Source organism: Seriola dumerili, unplaced genomic scaffold (assembly GCF_002260705.1).
Source record: "Seriola dumerili isolate Sdu_G_001 unplaced genomic scaffold, Sdu_1.0 BDQW01000322.1, whole genome shotgun sequence".
Taxonomy (NCBI): Eukaryota; Metazoa; Chordata; class Actinopteri; order Carangiformes; family Carangidae; genus Seriola; species Seriola dumerili.
Genome location: NW_019174577.1, coordinates 2,845,065 through 2,866,557, shown reverse-complemented (window position 1 = coordinate 2,866,557; position 21,493 = coordinate 2,845,065). Strand labels below are relative to the sequence as shown.

The 21,493-nt window shown below is 40.7% G+C and overlaps 1 protein-coding gene across 3 annotated transcripts in view; it reads left to right on the top strand.

Annotated features, from left to right (window-relative positions):
- LOC111232080 (transducin-like enhancer protein 4) overlaps window positions 1–21,493 on the top strand; it is an 82,412-nt gene that overhangs the window by 34,845 nt on the left and 26,074 nt on the right. Inside the window, exon 1 of one of the 3 annotated variants that reach the window (XM_022759435.1) lies at window positions 268–307. The exons of the other annotated variants lie outside the window; for them this stretch is intronic. Coding sequence (XP_022615156.1) covers window positions 272–307 — 36 coding nt within the window. The 5' untranslated portion in view covers window positions 268–271. Of the gene's footprint in view, window positions 1–267; window positions 308–21,493 lie in introns of those variants that run through there. 3 annotated transcript variants of the gene reach the window in all.

Below are 21,493 nucleotides of genomic sequence, written 5' to 3'. Positions count from 1 at the left end.
ACACACACACACACACACACACACACACACACACACACACACACACACACACACACACACACTCACACTCACACTCACACTCACTCTCCGATCTTCTCACTCACTTTTCTTTCTTTCATTAAAACCACGGTGACAAACAGCAGCATATGCAGCTACACTGAGCAACAGATGTTCAACGGGAGATATTGTGTAAGTCTGAATGTTAATGTGTGCTGTGTATAAAATGCTAAGGAAGCTCTGTCATTTTTGTTTGTCTCCACAGTACTATGAAATGTCCTACGGTCTCAACATTGAGATGCACAAGCAGGTAAGAAAGACTGCTCTTTATTTTTTTGTTTTCTTTCTCCACATTGTGGAAGTGATGCTGGTATATGTGGAGCTTGTGTGTGCCTCACTTTCTGTGTAGAAGTTGCATTTAATGAGTAGGCGAGAGGAGGTGAATGTGTTATTTTACACACACACACACAGACATTGTATGCCAGTGTGTGTGAGTGGGTTTGTACTATATTTTCTTGATGCTGTCCTCTTTTATTTTTGTGTTCACACAGTAGTATTTAGCACAGGGTTGTTGTCTAGCATTATATCACGTCATACATGTGTTTTCTATTTTTCTGGTCACTTAATGTACACTATATTAGCAGGATAAAGCAGGATCAGTTTCAGTTTAAATTTCTATGTTAAGATGAGTGCATGAAAAAAAAATAATCTCATAGGTGTCTTACGTTTGTACATTAAAAAAATGTAACATCAGAAACAGAGCAATTAATAACAATAGCGAGGACTTGATTTGTGTGGATTGTCTCCTCCTTAGATACAGTATCATCAAGCAAAACAAGCAGTGGCTGCTGTAGCTGAGAGAAGAAAAAGAGAGAATTAGTAAATAGTAATACTATTGAACTGGCTGGTACGTGTAGTAACCATAGCCAGGCCAGCCATTAGGAATTATGGACAGGCAGGCAAAATTTTCCAAATTGGGCCCCACCTCCACAGCCACTCCAGTGGTGGTGGTGGTGCTCTATCTTGTTGCTTTTGCTGTCAATCTCACCTGTTGCTTCAGTCCTTGCTGCTCCCACAGCAGCATGTTGGCAGCTGTCCTCCTCCTCCTCTCCTACATCTCTCTCTTCATTAACTGCTGTCCCTTCCTGACCTTCTCTTGCTGCTTCACCTGCCACAGCAGCACTTGTTGTAGCCTGGAAATATTCTAAAAAAAGTTCATTGGATAGCTAATCACACTAGTTAAACTGTCCGACTTTCTTAAGTTTCTATACTCTGTTTTGCTAACACCTCTGGTTCAGACTGTCGTTGTGCCTTCTCAGCATGAGCCCTTTTGAGTCTGAAAATATTTTTCAATATTCATGTGCACTGAGGGAGCGAACATTCACAGTCAGAGTTAAAGAATTAACATTGACATTATCCACTTGCACGAGCGGTCGATATTGACTATCAGCTATGCCAGCCCTATTCTCTGCAGGACAAGCCAGCACGATTATGTTTTGATTCAGAGTGTGCACATAGAGGATGGGCTGTTCACAGACAGGTACAGTTATCTATCCTGTATCTGTTCCCCACCAACAGCAGGCCTGACTACAGCAATGGTAAATGTGTGTTTTACAGGACCGGTGGTGACAGACTGAGGTTAATTGACACTAGATGTCCACAAGGTATAGCTATTATCTACAGCATGGGATAGTTAGGACTCTTTCGTGAAATCACCCACTGGTTCTTCTAAACAAAGACTACCAGGTAGAAGATGATAAAGGAGGTCAGTGTGAATTGTCTGTCATTTCCATTTATTATCACTGAGATCCTGTATTCTTGAATGAACACGTGTGTGATGAGCAGTGTGTGCTCTCAGATGCTAGTGTCTGTGTGTCTTCACACTTGCTGCTAATTCACTGTCTGGGTCACGCTGCAGGAAAGGAAGGCAGTCAAACTGCAGACAGAAAGACAGGCACACAGTCAGATAAATGTCCAGACAGAAAGACAGGCAGACATACACATAGCAGACATGAGATCTGTTCGGCTGTGTTGAAAGACCTCCATGCAGATAGACAGAATCATTATCCAGTTGAATGGCATGTTCTTTTAAGGTGACTGCCTGTGTTTCCCTCTCCCTCTCCCTCTCTCTTGTTCTTTCTCTTTCTGTCATGCTAACTCCCTCTCTGTTGCTCTCAGTTGACTCTGGCATGTAAGACGAGAGGAGATTTATTTTTCAAATTTTACAATCAGCTCCCAGCATGCCCAAGATACACAGTTAGAAAGCAGCTCATTGTTTGAAACAATCTCTAAAAACGCCTTCAAATGAATGCCTCTGCACTCTGCACTTTAACCTCATAATCATTGTGTCATTTAGCTATCAAGGTAATTATAGCACAGGCACATCAAACAGTGGGTTTCTGTCCAAATATAGAGTGCAGTGTACATACTTACTCCAGACTCCAGCACTGGCTGAAGTTATGTCCAATGCTTGAAGTTAGGGATGATGTAAGGCAAGTTTAAGAACCAATCAGGGCACATTTGAATTGCTTGGCTATATTAAACCCCAGTCCAGATCCCCTGTTATGATATTGTTATTGTGTTGTTGTGTTTCAGATGAAATAGTGTCAAAAATGCACCATTGCTTTCTGTTAAAACACTGGAACCTGCTCTTGGTTTACATTGTTACAACAGAGTATTTGTTCAAAATTCATGATAAAGGAATAAAGCGAGTCTGTCCAAACACTTTTGCTGCAACAGCTCCAGACTAATACATTGAAACTACACAAAACAATATACGACACTATAGACCACCTATAAATTTGTGTTTCATGTCAGTTTTAAGGATTATAAGAGGAGGATGCATCGTTGTTGTCATACAGGTATTCTGAACTTAAAATCTAAAATTCGACTTGAACTTTTATCAGCTTCATATTAACAAAATAACTGGGAAAACAAATAATTACAATCCTACTATCTGATGCAGCATCTGTAGGTAGGTGAGGTTATTCAGTGTGTGACCGAGATGAGGCAAAGTCAATGTTTGCAAGAAATGATGTGATTCAAGATGAATACTAGGCATTATATCTGGAAAACATTGTGTATTGTGTAGCTTGCGATGCACCTTAAAAGAGAACAAAATATGCAGATCACTCAGGAGCATGTCAGCATAGCTCTTATAGCTCTGGATTGCCTTCATCTCAAATTTTTTTCTGCCTCAAATTGGATTTGAAATGTAACGTTTGAAACAGATATTGTCTAAAGTGGTCTTCTCTGCTCCTTGTGATTTATTCTGCGTTCTTCCAAATTCCAAATTCAGCTGTGGACTCACAGACACAAGATGTTAACCACTTTTGAAGACAGGAAACCCCAAAGAGACTTTATGTTGGAATTAATGTGCTGCCACCAACAAAAAAAAAAAAGGCACGATATGTGCACAATAAAACTGACGGGTGTGATAGATTGATTCCAAAACCCCACAGCAGACACATTTAATGACAGAGCTTTAATCAGAAAGAGAGGAAGAAAGACAAATAGACAAAATGAGAAAGAAAGATGAAAGAAAGAGACCAGAGTATTTATTGGAAAAGCTACTTTAGTAGTATAGTTTTACAATCTGCTGATCATTTCATCCTGAAAAAAGTTGAACTACAGTACAGGCACTCTCGAGATTAATACAGCTCTTTTACTCTATTTCAAGTTAGTGTGGAATAGTAGTGCCACTGTATTTTGCTGTTGTTCACTGCTTATAATGTCATATAACAATTGAAAATAGGTAGCACTTTATTGGGCCCCAACAGGGGAATTTAACATTTTGATAATAACACTTAAAATAAATGAAGCACCATCTGTGTAAATGCGATTGCTTTCCGTTCCCAAAAAAAAAGAGAATTTAGTTAGAAATTGCCATTCTGTTCAGAATGACAGAAATTCTAATATGCTACTAAAATGCCATCCATTTTAAATTTAGTTGGGCTAACCAAGCAAAATGCAGTGAAAGTTGTACTTTAATTCCAAGAAGAAAAACTATTACCCAGCAGTGGAGACGTAGAAAGGGAACAGAGATAAAGAAGAGAGAGAGAGAGAGAGAGAGAGAGAGAGAGAGAGTGGGCAGCAAAGCTAGCAGAGCTGGAAACTTGTCAAGCTCTTGTTCCGCCAAAAAGAAGAAATGACTGGGTGCTGGCTGCACCTCTGAGAGATGGAAGAGGGGGGGGGGGGGGGGGGAGGGGGGGGTAAGGGAAGAGGAGGAGGGGGGTAGTTGGGAAAGATGACAGAGGGAGGCCAAGGGGGGGAAAGTGTGGAAAATAGGAAGAAGGGAAGGAGAGAGGGGAGGAAAGGGATAGGTGGAGAGGATGACAGAAGGAGACCAAAGAGGTACAGTCAGACGAATGAGAGTCAAAAAGAGAGAAATAAATGAAAAATGAGAAGCCTGATGTCAGGAACCAGTGAATGAGGCTATGAGAAGAGCGAGCAGTGGGAATATGAGAGAGAGGAAAGGTAGGAAAAAAGCATATGTTTGAGCAACGGGGAGAAAAGACCGTATGTAGGAAAAAAACCCAAGAAGGTTGGTATAAAGGAATGAGAGGTGGTAGGAGAATCAGTGAGAGAGACATATGAGGCAGATCGTAAAAGAGAACTTGCAGTATCACAGATAGAAAAGGAAACAGAGAAGCGGAAATTGACAGAAATAGAATAAAAAGAAGAAGGTAGGGAGATGGTGTGATAGAATATAAAATGAAAGAACTGGTACAAAAAAAGGATATCAAAAAGAGAGATGGAGAAAAAAAAGAAATGATGCAAGGAAAGCACGAAAAAAGAGGCTGTAGAAAAGATGTTACAAAGGGAGAGGGGAAGGAAAAGTAAGTGGGATAGTTTGAAAAAAAGGAGAATGATCATTTAAAAAAATGAGGACTCTGAAGATATGAGACCACAAGAAAAAAGGAGAGCACGATAGAAAAAAAAGGCAGTTAAGAGAGAAAAAACTGAGAGATGGTGGGGAGAGGCTGGAAAAAGTGTGAGAGCAGGGATGAGAGGAAAAGAGGAGATAGAGATTAATTGAACGGATGAAAGAGAAGAGGGTAAACAGGAAGGATGGAGCCTTAGAAGAGACAGATAAAGACCTCAGAGAACAGATGAGGAGGGGGGGAAGAGATGAGAGATGAAAATGAGAGCCAAGAAAAGAAAAGCAATGGAGGGAAAAGGAAAGAAAGAAGGGGGAGGGCAGATGGAGAAAGAGGGCAATAGAGAGAGAAAGAGGGGGAGAGAGAGAGAGACAGACATGAAGGGAGGGAGGGGAGCTTTGAGTCGCAGTGAGAAATAATGAATCATGAATAGATTTAACAGTATCTGCTCTTATTTCCTCTCCTCCTCCTCCTCCTCCTCCTCTTTCTCCCCCCTCCAGCTTCCTCCTAACATCCTGTCGAGATCACTGCTATTGCCTCTCTCCCCTCCTCTGTCTCTTTCTCTAACGTGCGCTCTGTCATTATCAGTGGCTGGGTCATCTCATGTCCCGGCATTAATTGAGCTGTAACAGTAATCCCGTGCCTTCCTTCCTTTGAGCCTCTTTTGCGTTTTTCTTTTACTCTCTCTCTCCATCTCTCTTTCACCCCCCACCCCTCCCCCATTCACTGTCTTGATCTCCTTCATTTCCTTTCTATTTTTCTCCCTTCTTTTCTCCTTCTGTCTCTTTCACCTTTGCAGATGATTGTATCTGAACTATATGAAAGCATAAGAAAGCTAACCCCCCCCCCCCCTCCTCTAAGCTGCATGGATTCATTGAACCACACACACATGCATGCACATGCCACATTATCTCACTTGGTTCACTTCCATTATCATATAATATCATATATATACTAGCTGTATCCCCAGGAGGAGCTAGGGAAGCTATAAGGACTTTACACTGCTCTCTGTGGTTGTTCTATATTCATTGATATAGCACTTCTGGGGCCTGGGTAGTTATTGCCTGTATCCCCCGCTATGTGCAGAGGCACAACATGTATATTCAGTGACTTTGTAATTCAGGCATATACTGTGTCTGAATTACAGTGCTTGGCAGAGGGCAGCTTAAAGATATGATGATGATCTGTATGCATGGTGAATAGATTGAAGCAGGTTTTGTATTGACAGCTGATTCTTGCAGTAGGATAACAGGATGATGGCGGGAGGTGAGGAAGAATACAGGCTTTGTTAGACTCATGTCCAGCAAGATGCAGCGGCAGCCCAAAAACTTGTGACCAGAGAGCAGCCTGGGAAAATATTAAAATATGGAAGGCAGGAAGTGAATGAGATATGATTTTTCTTCCATCAGCAGTTCAACTTCAAAGGCCCATTAAGCAAGGCACAGAGCCCACAGCTTTTCACTGCTAGTAAGAAGACAACCGCAGCAGTATCAAACAGCAGCTAAACATTATTCTCTATGATCAAAATGCTTTTTTTTTTGGTGCATGTCAAATAGAGGTCTGCATAAGAGTAATCTTGTTATTTAATTTTTTAGAGAATTTAAATGACATTAATACAGGGTTCGTAAAACAGTTACTGGTTCTGACATAGATATCGTGAAACATGGTGCATAAAGAAGAAGAAGAAGAATAATAAATAAATAAAATTCTAACTCAAATATATGGAAGTGAGAAATTCAGTTTACAATAGAGAGGGAGGGAGTGTTCTGTGCTCAATCGCTGGTGCTCTGAGCTAAGTTTTCATCAGTCCTTGTAAAGGTCCAAAAAAGCTCCCAAGGGACTGTTCCATCTTCCATGTTCCCCTTCAGTCTATTAAGCATAGACTCATAAGATGCTATCACCACCATGGCATTCATCCAATCCTTCAGGTCCGGTGATACAGCAGCTTTCCAATGTCTTAAGAGAATTCTGGAGGCTGTAACCAATCCTACCACAATAACAGAAAATATCGCTGCACCTGACCAGAGACTTAGGAAGTCCACAACTTTAATCCAGAATGGCTTTACTAATGCACATTCCCATATACAGTGCAGGAATGTTCCTACCTCCATTTTACATTTCCAGTATAAATTATCATTCATCAGTTTCATTCTATAAAGTCCATAAGAGTAATCTTGAAGAAAAAATAGAGAAAAGGACCTGAGAATAGTCAGAACTAATCTGAATAGACCTGGGCATAATTAGACCCCATCCAAAATGTGGTCAACTTGAACAGTCCCAAACAGAGAAACATCAATGCTGGCAGCAGGATGACGTGCCACTAATTAAAAAGCAGTCCCATTCAATAAGAGAAGCAATGCATGTCATTTTCCTGCACTTCATGGTTCACTGTCTCTGTTTCTAGTCAAAAAAGACGTTTTATCCTGTGATGTTTGCATCCAAGTCTGCTTTGGATCCACTCAGATATTAGATATATGGACACAGATCCATGACTTTCAGCACAGGTCTCGGTTGCTAGTTAGAGTTAGTAAAGTTAGCAATGGTCTGCATAAGCTTGCTGTGATGATTATTTGTCTTGACAGTTTAAGGGAAAAGAATTTTTGCTGCAGTTCAGACATTTTGGCTATTTGTTTCGTTCCGCCTGTTAGAGCGGGACAACTTCCCTAGTTATTAATCTTATTGGTACATAATGTTTTTTTGGGACCTCATAATTTACAGCATAGCTCCTCCCATCTTCACCCCGACCAGATGTCTAATCAGCCCAAGTAATTAAAAACTCCTGAATGGATGTTTAGAGGCTTTAACACTTGAGGAAACTGTTACACACAGTTAGCTGTGTAGCTGCTAACTGTGTGTAACCTAACCTAACCTAACTGCAGCAGGTATGTTAAACTGATGTTTTTTTTGTTTCAGTATGCTAAAGTGCAAGCAGCAGACCCATCATTTTTTATAACAAAATATCAATAAACTTGTTAATATATATATATATATATATATATATGCTGTTTGGAAGAGAAAAATGCCTTGCTCTCTACCAGGAAAGCATCTTTTACAATGACACTGAATTATGTTACAATGTTTGCTTATGGTTTGTATGTACAGGTGTGATGCACACTATTTTTACTTGCTGGCCTAGCAAACTGAAATGACCTTGGGTGTAAATGGTAACACATTTCTTTCGTCTTATCTTGTAGTGAAATGTGTATTTTGCCATGTGCACGTATACTGTACATCTTGGCCGTTTCAGAGGTAATGGGTGTATTCAGTAGTAGGGTCCATTATTTCTTTGCTGGGATAGTGTCCCCAGTAAACCCCTGGGGCCAGGAGGGAAGTTACTGTGGCAGCATTTCAATAACTGCCTAGGTAAGTGTTTCTCAATGACTGGGTTGGGACCTGACAGTGCATCACAAAAAGTGGTCAGATGACTGTAAGGCTACATCCTTACACTGCCGCTGTATATACAGCATACCACCTTCCTATCAGAAATAAACACCACATATCAGTGTCTTAATTTTACCTGGAAAGAAACAGCAGTGCATGAAAAACACATGTTGCATCATATAGTTACTCTCCTCCTCAGCAGTCACTCCACAATCTTATCACTAGAAACAGGAAAATCCTGTCTTTGACTCCAATTTGGATGACTCTGTGTTGTTAATTCAATATGATTATGCGTGTACAATGATTACCGCTTTTAGGTGTGTATAAATGTCTCCCTGATTTATTTAGAAATCGATATCCCAAGGGACCAAGTAGCAGGCTGTCTGAGTCAAGCCTGCGTGGTTGGCTGATTGAAATACTGTGGATTTAAAAGGTTAAAATCCTTCAAACAAGATATGCTTTTTACATAAGGTTACACATTGAGCTGTGACACCAATTTATGTTTGCAGGAGAAATTCTTGATGTTAGGAAGCTGCTAGGGAGCTGGGATTGTTGCACATTTGTTTGCATTTTAGTAGCCTGATACAGCAGGATGCTAGGCAACAAGGATACTGGGCAGCAAGGGTGCTTTATTAGAGATTAGACAACAGGAACCTGGAGAGGCCTATGTAGTTGAAAGCTGGGTCACAGCTGAATTTGTATAATAGTGCTATAAGAGCTATCTAGGTGGATAGCACACATATTATCGATGTTGAATGCGTACTTTTAGAATATTTTTATTTTATCAGTTAAACTTACAAAAATACAACACAGTTGCAATAAGAACCCAATATCCAGTTGAAGAATACAATACTTAGGTTAAAGTTTTCACTGAGATGGCAACAAATGCTAAAACAGGAGTATTTGAAAAGTTAAACGTAAAAGTACCATAAACATCAAAATAACATATAAAGTGTCCACAGTCCCAATACAACTGACAATGATGGAATGATCAGTGTTGATTAGAGAAGAAAAAAACAAAACAAAACAATGACTAATTGTCTTTTTGATGGGTTTCATTATTAGCCCTTGTTGCATTATGTATGTAAGTCTTTGACAGCTGTATTTAAAGTGTCCAAATCATATAAAAATCTCAATAAATGAGTCAGTCGAATGTCAGAATATTGAAAGTCTTCTTCGACAAGATCCTTTAACGGAGGTACTAAGTCCAGTAGATATTGAGGTTCGATGTGAAAACTGGGTTTTTCAAATTCAAATAAAGTTTACCAACACTTTTACCCCTGTACTCTGTGTGTGGGTACAAGTCACCGTACAGTTCCTGTAACATGGCAACACCACTTGACATTTTCAAAATAATTCTGTCTCATTTAGATTCAACCAGAGTAGGAGTATAACCTGTAAGCCTTAATGTCTTAAATTGTGTTGTCCTGTTGTTCTTTCGCTATTGATCTCTCCTTAACATTCCCATGTGTCTGCCCATGTTACTTCATCTTTTAAAGATTGAAGGCTTTGTTCAAGAAGAGTCACAAATACTCTGCATCCATGTTATAAGCAAGGAAAAGTTCTCATTCTTTTACCTTTTTTTTTTTTATAAATTTTTTATTTATTTATTTATTTTTTACAGTGAATTAAATATTTAGCCATAAAATATCATGTATCAAATATCACCTCCAATTTTCTGACCATGAATAAAGTTTCAGACCTGTAAGAATCTGAAAAATGTGAATCATTTTTTTAGCATGTAAATGGCCTAGAATTGAAATTCTTTTTGGGGTTTTTTTTTGGGGGGGGGGGCATTTTTGCCTTTATTGTGATATTATCAATAAGGGGGAGACAGGAAAGTCGGGGAAAGAGAGAGAGGGGATGACATGCATCCTATGTGGTACGCGCTCTACCAGGTGAGCTACCGAGGCGCCCTCCAGAATTGAAATTCTTGTACCTTTTCAATGTCAGTTTAAAAAAAAAAAAAAAAAAAAAATCCTCCATAATAATTTAACAGGCAGCATCCCATTACTGGAAGGTGACAGTGTCAGCATGTCCTTGAGTGAAGCTCTTGCTGGTTACTAATTTTAAGCCATTTAGGATAATAACAGCATGAGATGAAAGCCTGGAAATTAGCAACTGGTAATTGATAAAGCCAAACATAAAACACCAACACAGGACTGAGATAATTCACATTATATTGCAGAATACTTGGTAGCCAGGGTTCTTACTTAAACCAGTGTTTTTCTTAGTCACCTTGCAAAGCCTTGGGTCTTGAAATCAATAGTGGTCAGGATATTATTGAAGGCGTGTTAACATTTCAGCAATAGCATACTTTCTGTATGCTACAATAAAAAAGAAAACAGCTGTAGGTAAGCATGTCAAGTTCACACTCTATAGACAGGATATTGTAAGGGTCAGTCTTAGCATATATATAGCCTTTACATACTGTATCAGAATGCTAGATAGAAAGACTGCGCAACTCACAGACCAGGCAGGATATTATAGGAAGCTGTGTTTGATAGTCAGGATGCTCGGCAGCCAGACTGTTTCCCCTGTGGACTCCTGAGGACAGATGAAGCAGCTGGCTGTCCTTCCTTCCTGCTCCCTCCTTTCATTTCACCACCGCACATATGAGGCTGAGGGTGTGGGAGTATGTGTGACTGTCTGTGTGTTTTTGTGTGACAGAAAAGAGAGAAGTCTTTCTTATGCGCTCTTTTTGTGTACTATAGTTCATGTCATTTTGCAGACAATGTTGATATTTTCTGTCAGTCATAGAAATAAAAAATTAAAAAAACATCTTTAAACCGAGCTGAAAAGAAAGTGAAAACTGTAAGAAAAAACGATGTGAAAGAGTGAACATAGTGAAGAAAGACACTGAGAAAATCAATAACACCGAAACAGGGTCTGAGGAAGATTAAGACGGAGTACAAGCAGAAGAGGGAGATCACATGAGAGAATGTTTATCTGTTTGCGTTGCATAAAAAAAGTGTGTGTGTGTGTGTGTGTGTGTGCATGAGCTTATCCTCTCGCCTAATTAGCCTGGGCTGTCTAGCCTTTTTATGCATGTGTTTGTGCACGTGTGCGGTGTGTGTGAGCATGCATACGTTGGTATATTTGGCTGAAGTTGTGACCTGAATCCTCATCTCATTTGGGAGAGGGTAGAGAGTTTAACGAGAATGAGAAAGAGAGGGAGAGGCATGCCTTCATTTTCAACTCACCGCTTTGGTTCATAATAGGATTGGGCTTCTCTCCTTTTTTCTTTCTCAATCTCACTCTTTCCATTCCCTCTGTCTCATATTTTTTCTCTCTTGCGTTTCCACCACCCAGTTGGTCCATAATCCCACAGTTGTGGTTTGAGTAGTTTTTTTTTTTTTTAACTGGTTTCATTTAAAGGGCTGGATTAGGACGAGGCTGCATATGTGGGTCAACTATAACAGGCTTTGGAGAGGTCAAATGACTCTGTGTTTATAGTATGTGTTTGCACTCTCTCTGATCAGTGGTCTATGCAGTCCCTCTTTGCACATGTAGCATCTGTGCTGTGTGTTTGTATGTGCAGCTTTGATGTCTCTCCCTCGCTTTCCTTCTCTCACTCCCTCTCTTCATGCCATGTGTGTGTGCCTGTGCATACATGTGTAACAGAGCTCGTTTGTGAATAACAAGGCATAAAGAGAGAGCAGGATTGAGTGTGATATAACCCTTTAGGAATGATAGAAAATGAGTTGAGGAAAGGAAAAACGGTGAAAAAGAGAGAGAAAAAGATGAGCTGAGAAAACGAGTGATTAAATTCCCAGGGAGCTAGCCTTTTAGAGTAATAGCTTTGTCACTCTGGCAGAGGAGCTCTGAGTTGCTACACAGACTGTATTGGCGTGTGTGTGTGTGTGTGTGTGTGTGTGTGTGTGTGTGTGAGAGTGTGTGTGAGAGTGTGAGAGAGATAGCAGCTACGTGTGCTACCATGTTCTGTGACCACTGCTTGAATTGGAACAAATAAGGTGCCAGCACTCTGAACAAGCAGCTGCACAGCATGTGGCCTTTATCTTGGATAACATATGCAGATATGTGTGTTGTACATCTGAGTGTGAAATCTACTGCTGTATGAAAGTGCACATGAAGTCATGAGGAGCATATGTGCAAGCAATTACTTTTGAAATAGTGAAATATATTAAATTGCATTTACAGTTGGAAAGGAAAGGTTAAAGGATAACATTTGTTTTTGCCTAGCTAGCAGCATGGCTCACAGCGTGAGATTGTTGGTCTGCTGGACAATTGGTCCATCACTTTGTTCCAGACTGAAATATCTCAACAACTATTGCATGGCTTGCCTTGAAAGTTTGTACAGATATTCATAGTTTCTACACGATGTATCCCAATCCCCTGAATTTTCCTCTTGCGCCACCATGAGGTTTGTGATCTTGGGCGAAACGTCTTGACAATTATTTGAAATTTGGTTCAGACATTTATGTTTGTCTAAAAAATAATCATGTTAGTTAGTCATGTTAGCATTTAACACAAGACCTCACTGTGCCTAAGTACAGTCTTCCTGTGTACATTAATACATTTTAGCAAGTAGGTTTGTAAGACGTGTTGAAAAGATTTCATCACTTGGTCTTAGTAGTTATCATAATAATGACTGTCACTATCATGGCAAGGCCATGATGCGTAGGTCATGTTTCCAACAGTGAAGGCAAATGAAATGTCATTTTGAAATATAGTGGCTAACCATAAAGAGGCGATGCTCAGTGTTATCACAGATAGAACCGCCTGTACCCTTGGCGTGATTTGCACTGCAGCAAGCAACTGAGGTTAGCAACAGGGAACGTTGTAGCAGCAGCTGAATTGAGAGAGTCAAACATCTCTCCTTAATCTATGTAAGTTCCTCAGAGTTGGCGTCTTATTTTCCTCTTGGCATTCTGAATCCATTTTCTACAAGAATGTTTTGACTTGGTTGTGTTTTTAGTCAGACAGTTTTGCATTCTGTACCTGCGTTCACTAGGACATATGGGTACTTCAAAAGGAATATGAGTACCAATGTGGACAAAAATCAGATGTTCCAGTACTCGGTGTGCAGTCCAATTCAAGCACTGCCTGTGACGTTAAAGCAAATATGAGAAACTGTGCTGTCCTGCACCATAGTGTGTGCATGTTCTAGCAACTCTCACACACAAAAACAATGAGATGTGTAATAATGATGTGCGATGTGCACATCTTTGGTTTTGCATGCATGCATACAGTGCAGCTGGCTTTGCCACTCTGGCTACTTTGTGTCCGATTGCATTGCGGGTGACATGAGTTTGAAGCCGTATGCAGTCTGTCAATGCAAGCTGGTGAGCTGGCACAGTGTGAATATGACTAATAGCTTAGTGTATAATATAGCCTGAGAGAGAGGGTGAGAGAGAGAGAGATTTAGATGGTTGTACAACTACAACCCCAAGTGTTATGCACAGATTTTGTGTCTCACAGTCACATGCTCTAGAAAAATTCCCTTGGAGTACAGTATGTGTATTTTTGCATGTGTATTTGTGCAGTACACATGCCTCAATATACAAAATATTGAGGCATGTGTACTGCCCATGCATCTATGTCCTTTCATACATGCATGTGTGTAAAGTCATTATAAGAACATGTCTGTTAGTGTGCTGGATATCCGCCGCTGTGTGTGTGTGTGTGTGTGTGTGTGTGTGTTGGTGGAGTAGAAGTGAGCTGTCTGTTTTTTTCATTCTAAATATTTCTGCTGTCTGGTCTGCTGCCTATCTTGTATTGGTTCTGCACTGAAGGTTGAATCTGTGTCTTTATGTGCGCGCACATGTGCTTGTTGGTCTCATGCTGGGAGGCTCTGCTTGCTCTGCACACAGCTCATTGTATGTGTGTTCTCCTCTGCTCTGTTTGGATTGGTTTTCTGTGTGCCCTTGTTGCGCGCGCGTGTGTGCGCGCGCGCTCATGTGTGCGTTTGGCATGGTTTTTGTGAGCATGATATTGTGTGTGTGTGTGTGTGTGTGTAGTTGTATTTGTGTGCACAATTTGTAGGGTGCATGTGTGTGTGCCTTTTAATGTTTTTGTGTGAGTGTGTGTTCCTTGTGTGTGCTTTGCTGCTCCCTCTTCCTCTCTCCCTCTCTCTCTCTCTTTCTCTGTTTCCCTTCCTCTCCTTCCAGAATAGAGGGGCCATCAATCAGAGGCAAGGGGGATAGAGGAAGGGAGGGAGGGGAGGAGGGGGTGAAGAGGAGGAGAGGAGTTGGCTCAGCGCCAGGGAAGAGGTGCTGGCACGCTGCCCAGAGGAGAGAGAGAGGGCGGAGAGAGGAAAAAACAAGACTGAGCAAGAAAAGAAAAGAGAGGGAGGGTGGAGGGAGATTCTGGGAGAGAAGCAGGGCAGAGAGACAGAACAAGAAGGAGAAAGAAATGAGAGAGAATGAGAAGGAGGGCAGAGAGAGAGCAAAAGAGCAAGGCCAAGTGCACTGAGGGAAAACAGAGCGAGAGGACACAGAGAGAGAGAGAGAAAGATACTGTGGAAGTGGAAAAATGAGCCAACAGAATAGAGAAAGAAGAAGGCTGATTGCATGGAGAGAAAGAGGAAAGGGGGGGTGGTGGCATTAGATGAGAGAGAGGAAGCAGGAATGGCTGTTTTCATTGTGCTCTATGCCCGCAACCCCAATCAGAGGGTGATTAGTACGTCATTGGCTACAAATATTTACCTTAAACTGTTCACAGAGGGGAGAGCAGTCCAATTAGAAAGCAGGGGACAGAGATAAGCTCCAGGATTGTGTGTCTGTGTGTGTGTGATATGTACACACCCTCTGACTCTTGAAAATAAAGGAGGGTAATCTGCAGCCGTACACACAGTGTAGTGAGGTGGTGAGGCATTGAAACATGCAGCATGGCTATGTCCAAAATCACTTCATGCACACTACTTTATGCAACAACCAAAAAAAATCATACAAACCAATGTTTCACCTTTGGATGTGAAAATGACAGTAAACCTGTCAGTAATGAAATCAAAATGAAGTCCAAAATCTTTATTTACTACTCAGTATAGTGTGAACAGTTGAGTGTATAGCTGCCACTAAATGTTCTATCTATCAAATAATCTGCCTGTTTTGTGGATTCATTGTGTGGTCACCATTTCCTAAAGCCTGAGGTCATGTTGTTAAATTGCTTGTTTTGTCCAAGCAGCAGTCCAAAACCCCAAAATATTAAAATGAATGTGTAACAATAAGAAAAGCATTAAATCCTCACAAGTGAAAAGCTGGAATTGGGTAGTGTTGACATTTTTTTGTTTGAAACATGGCTCAAAATTTAATCCGTTATTTCTCTTGATCCGATAATCAATTAATTAATTAATTGTTTTAGTGCTATTTGAATGTTTATTGAAATTGAAATAAGGAATGATTGAACAAGGAAGTGAATTTAAACACAGCTTATGACTGCTGTCCTAACACACATGAACTACTGTCACGCACACACTTACAAAATTTCACACAGATATTTAAGGCATCTATTTGACAGCTTTTACCCAGAGTGCAGTAGTAGAAAAAGATTACATTTTGGATAACCAACCTTAGGATCAACCAGTTATAGGAAGTATAAAGTGGGCAGAGCTGTAGCATTCATCTTGTCACCAAAATAATTTTTTACAACTTTTTTTCTCTTTCAGGGAAAGTTGACTGGGCATGCATCCTTTTTTTCCATTAACATCATGCATCACCTTCTCACTGTGGCATGCATTCACTTTAAAGCTGTCTGATACAGCTGAAATCTTGGGCAGTTGGAGGTTAAGTACTTTGCTCAACCATCACTTATTCTGTTTCCCAACCTACTTTCAAGGATTCAAACCAGCAACTATTGCAGTGAAAAGCAAGTGAGGAGGTGCTAGACATAGGAACAGAGCAGGAGCTGAGAGAGATGGCAGAGACTTTTGTTGACGGTTATTAGAGTGAGTCGAGGGGTATCACTCTCTCACTCACACACACACACACACACACACACACACACACACACACACACACACCACAGAGCTCCCTCATAAAGCTGGCTCGCTCAACCATAGTGGGACTCAGAGGCTGGCACAGCTGGCAGTGCCCGAGCACACTGGGCACCGTCTCCCTCCTCCTGTGCCAATCTCAACCCACGCTCATCACATTCAAATTCACCAAGCTTTATTGGCAAGATGAACGCGGTCACTGTTGTCGGCGACATACTGGGAGACCAAATACAATGCTGATCTTTCACAGGGAAGTGGCTTCCCCTGTTGTTCCCGTTCAAGTTCAGTTTAGTGTCAGGAGTGAAATGTGTACAAGGAGAACGTGAGCTTGTTTTCTGTCAATTCATCCCAGAGATTGTCTGCATTTCTGATCTTCATTAGAGTGCATTACATATGAGCTCTGAGATATATCACTTTTTTACCTCTTACAGGCCTGCCAATAGGCAGCAGTTACACAACACAGGACGCCTTGTCATTGCAAGCATATGAAAGCAAACAGCTGGTGGGCAGATCCTTCTCCATCAAGACCCGCTTCCTCTAAAACAGTCTTTGTCTTTGTCAGAACAATCAGACGCTGCCTCATTATTTGAGGAAAGTTCTACATGCAGATACACCATTATGCCATCAGTCTGTGATGGCTTATTTTGCGAGCCAGTGTTTTTATTTTCTTTTGTAGTGTACCCACCTCCTCATCTACCCACCTATCTCGTCTGTTTCTACGTCAGTTAGTCATTTTCTACATTTCCCAGACGGCCTTTTGACGGCCTTCACAGAACAGGCAGGAAACGTGTTGCATTTGTGCAATGGGTTAAACATGTGGGTGGAGAGAGAGCAGTAGCAATAGTGAGAGCAATTGCAAAATAAGTGCAGGAGAATGAGTTTTTTTTCCAGTCAAGAAAAATAGAGAATTATGGCTCTCATGCAAAGCGCAACTCTTGTCTCTGCACTGCATCCTGTTCCACTGAGCTAAGTATTTGTGTAGAAATGGGTACTGCTGCCTCTTGTGCTGTGATGGATTTCCTCCTGATTGACAGGTTGAATACAGGTGTTGGGTCAAGGAAAAAAATATTGCAGTGACACCAAATATGACCTTTACTTTGTATGTGTAAATTTTCATGATAATAAACTCCGTCAGAGGTTTTTTCTTTATAACATTGCATTATTTATGGTTGGCTAGTTACTGCAGGAATAGTAAAATTCATAGGTCACATTGGACCCTGAAAATTCATTGCCAAATTTTTCAGCACAGACTACAACCTATTGCATGTCCCCATGTATAAGCCATTTTCTTTGGTTAGTTTCCTGCAATTCAAGTACGGCTCTTGTGTTTTGCCTTGATATTACCCAGTGTTTTCATATCCATTTACTCTTCTGTTTGGGAACACACACAGCATGCTCACACACACACTCAGCATGCTCACACACACACACACACACACACTCTCTCTCTCTCTCTCTCTCTCTCTCTCTCTCTCACACACACACACACACACACACACACACAGAGGCTGTATTCTCATCACTCGTGCACACACTAGCTGTCTCCTGTGCTTCGCTTCTTGTTACTTGTTAGAGTCTCTGTCTATAGTGCAGAGGTTTAATGGAAGTATTCTAACTATAGTCAATAGTAGATTCCTTATACTGTTAATAAATACATAGAGACATTATTTTAGACTGTATTTATTTATTATTTAAAATGTTGTTTTCCATGTTCCTTGGTAATATACTCCAGACAGTCTTAGTTACTGTCCTCCTTGCTTTAGGCACATGGTATTCTAAGGGGAAGGAGTCTGTAGCAACAGCCAACCTTTCTGACCTTTTTTGCTCGATAGAAACAGATAGAGGAGCTGAAATCAAAATGCGTTTTACTACTAAGCAGCATAAAGTGATCACACCTGTCCTTCAATAGGCTTTACTGTAACTAGACCAAATTGCTGCTCATTTGCACAAAGTTGAACTCTGCTCCACTTTCTACTTCTGCCAAGTTGTAGAGATCTATTTGCTTGCTTGATATGTGTTTTCTGTTGGGTCTGGTCTCTAAGTGATTGTTACCAGCCACGACAGTATGACTGTAATTGTTTTTACCTTGTGTGTGTGTGTCTGTGTGTTTCTATGTGTGAGTGACATCGTGGCAAAATGTTGTCCTGGAGACACCTACTGTTGCAGGAACTACCAAAGACGTGGTTTTAAGTACTTTGGCAGGTGTCTGTCTGTCTGTCTGCAAGTCTGCAAGATACGATCACAAAGCTTTTACAGGTGTATAATTAAGATCACAATGAAGGGGGAGTACTGAGTAGTCTAGTTTGAAATGAATCCGTATAGATTTCTGTGATATTTATTGTTAGTTGGGGAGTTTTTAGTATTATTTCTGTTTTTTATGTAATTTTTTTAGATCGATTTTTAGTTGACCTGACCATCCAAGATACTCAATCAACATAGAAAATATGTAAACATTGTATTAATAGATGTAATGGTGTTTTGGATTGTGGACACACACACACATATACTGATGTGTGTGTGTGTGTGTGTGTGTCTGTGTCTGTGTGTCTCTATCTGTTAGATTTTCAAACAGCTCAGGTTGTATCATTAAACAGAAACAAGGCACTGTGATCATATAAACGTTTTGCTAGTTGAAATTATCATCCTTTCAGTGATCTGACGAGATGACAAGCCTGTGCGTGCTGCCACTGTGTGTGTGTGTGTGTGTGTGTGTGTGTGTGTCTCAGGATCCGACAGCCTCTGGAACAAGCTGTCCTTGTCCTGCAGCTTATTCCTCCCTCTTCCTTTTCTTCTTCATTTCCATCCATCTATCTATCTGTCTTTTGGAAAATGGTTTGGTGAATTTTTGCTCTTCTATATGAAAAGATGTTGTGTTCTTCTTTCTCTCTCACCTACATTTTATCTCTGTTTCACGTAAAGCCTCTCTCTTTCTCTGCCTCTCTCTGGCCCTTTGCCAGTTGGCAGTGTATCTGCCCTCAAGTGTTTATTGACCAGCCCCCTCTCTTCCTTTGTATCTACCCATTCATTCATCCCTCCATCCGTTCATCCCTCCATCCGGCCAGGCTTTGCCAGTACTCCTTGGTGGCTGTGCTTTGGCAGGGCTATGGAACGAGACTGTGCCGTGTTGTTTCTGACACCTGGCCCGACTCGGCCCGCTTCAGCCCAGCTCACTTTCACTCTTTTGTAAAACCCATTGGCTGATTGGCAACTTGTTCTCATAACAACATCCACTGCCTCGCAGCCAGAACATGGAGTTGGTGGGATGTTGCTGTGTTGCAGAAGTTGACTTATCAACAACATTTTGTACAAAAAATATAGCATGTACAAAATATACCACAATTTGAGTTTCTATAGTGCAACTTGCTTTAATTGATATTTTTTTTTAATATTAATGAAAGGATTTGGTGTAATGTGAGAGTTTCATGCACCTTTGGGTAGATTTCATGGTGCCTATCACAGGTTTCCCTTGTATGTTCCTACACAGAGTAATGGGCAGCCAAGAACCTAAATATTTATAACATATGAAACAGAAGTGGAAGCTGATCCTAACATTTCTTAAAAATAAACCCACAAGCTTTTTTTTTTTTTTTTTTTGCCTGATTCTGTTTTTGGTTAAAATTATTCTTTAATTAATCAATATCAGAATTATAATTGATCCCTAGGAGATGCATTAATCAGTTAACTCATCTCTTCAGCACTGTGTGCACTAAAATTATTTCAGCTGTCTGATTTTTCCACCGTTGTGATATCGATTAAAAGTTTATGCTCTTGCATTTGTTGCTTTTAGTGTGCCCATGGTTTTGAGCAAAAGGTCTCTTTCTTTTGTAATGTTTGTTTCATCTTCTGTTACTTATATCTATTAAGTTAAGTTTGTTTATATAGCTTTACATCAAAGTCACGGCCTCCTTAGAAACAGTTAATGAAAGCGGCTTCCTAGACTGAACATGTTGAGGTCAGTTCTGTCGCAGTCTGCTCAGTTCTGACATATGGTCCCAGCATCAGTCCTGTCAGATTGGTTTTTATCCGGCCAAAACTGAGCCAGGTCATCTGAATTGATCTGTGGCCTGAGGATAACCTGTTGTGGAGTAGGAGGCAATCTGGTGTAGCTGCAGAGATAAAACTGAGAGGACAGTCGGTTCAAAATAGAAACTACGGTAAATCCAAGTGAGTTAAAGGTAAAGTGTCTAATGCATTTATTTACAAAGTTTTACCATTTGTGCTTGGAATCAGATATTTTCTATTGTAGGTGAGTGGTCATCGATAGTGAACCTTCCTTCCTTCCCTCCTTTTTTTTTGAATGTTGCACCATTTCACAAGTTGCTGCTCATGTACAGCGATCCTGAAAGGCTCTATCAGGGTTTTGCAATTTTCTGATTAAATTGTTAGCAGATTGTGATGACGTGTGACAGATAGGAGATCCTTTCCCAATTTCAAGGCTTGAAGCTCTGGCATGTGTGAAAAGAACCTGTTACGGTTACCTGTTAATAAAATGAACTGTGCCAGCTCCATGCACCATTGTTAGTCTCTGTTGGGATCATTATCAGTGTCAAGAATGACAGTATGGGCTGTATGCAGTCTGCAAACCATGTGACTGTCTTGTGCCTCATTTTATTTCCACCTGTAATCCAGCAGAAATTGGAGCAGAGCAGCGTAAAGTATAATCAAGCAGACCAACCAGGATTTCAAAAAAGTGATACTAGTTGAATACAGGATGATTATTGTCGTGGGTTCATATGGTATAAACTTGAAGTTAAAGCAGTGAAATAACCACAACAGGATGTCACAAACACGAAAATCTATTTCCAATTGTTAAAAACAAACAAAAAAAAACCCTATTCTCTTCTGCCATGTTCCTTTCTCCCACTCTCACTTCCTTCTGTGTGGTCAGCAGACACATACAGACGTGTGTGCACGCGTATCACGAATACATGGCGGACTTTAGGTACAGACCACCAAACATACATATGCATACACTGACACATGTATGATGTGATGAGGCTGTGTCTGTCCTTGGAACAGAGCTGTGTGTCTGATGATGGCTAGTTTATGAAGTCATGATGAGACAGGCTATAACTGACAGGCTGGCTGATGGTGTGTGTGTGTGTGTGTGTGTGTGTGTGTGTGTGTGTGAGTCCTCGTATGATGGCGCATACAGGCCTGTCAGTCACTGCATTGCCCTCCTTCGCCCCCTGTGCTGTCTTTCTCTCATCCTCTTCAGTATCTTCAGGTGCCAGGAACATGTGTTAGTGAGGATAGAGGGATACAGAGAGAGACAAAGGGA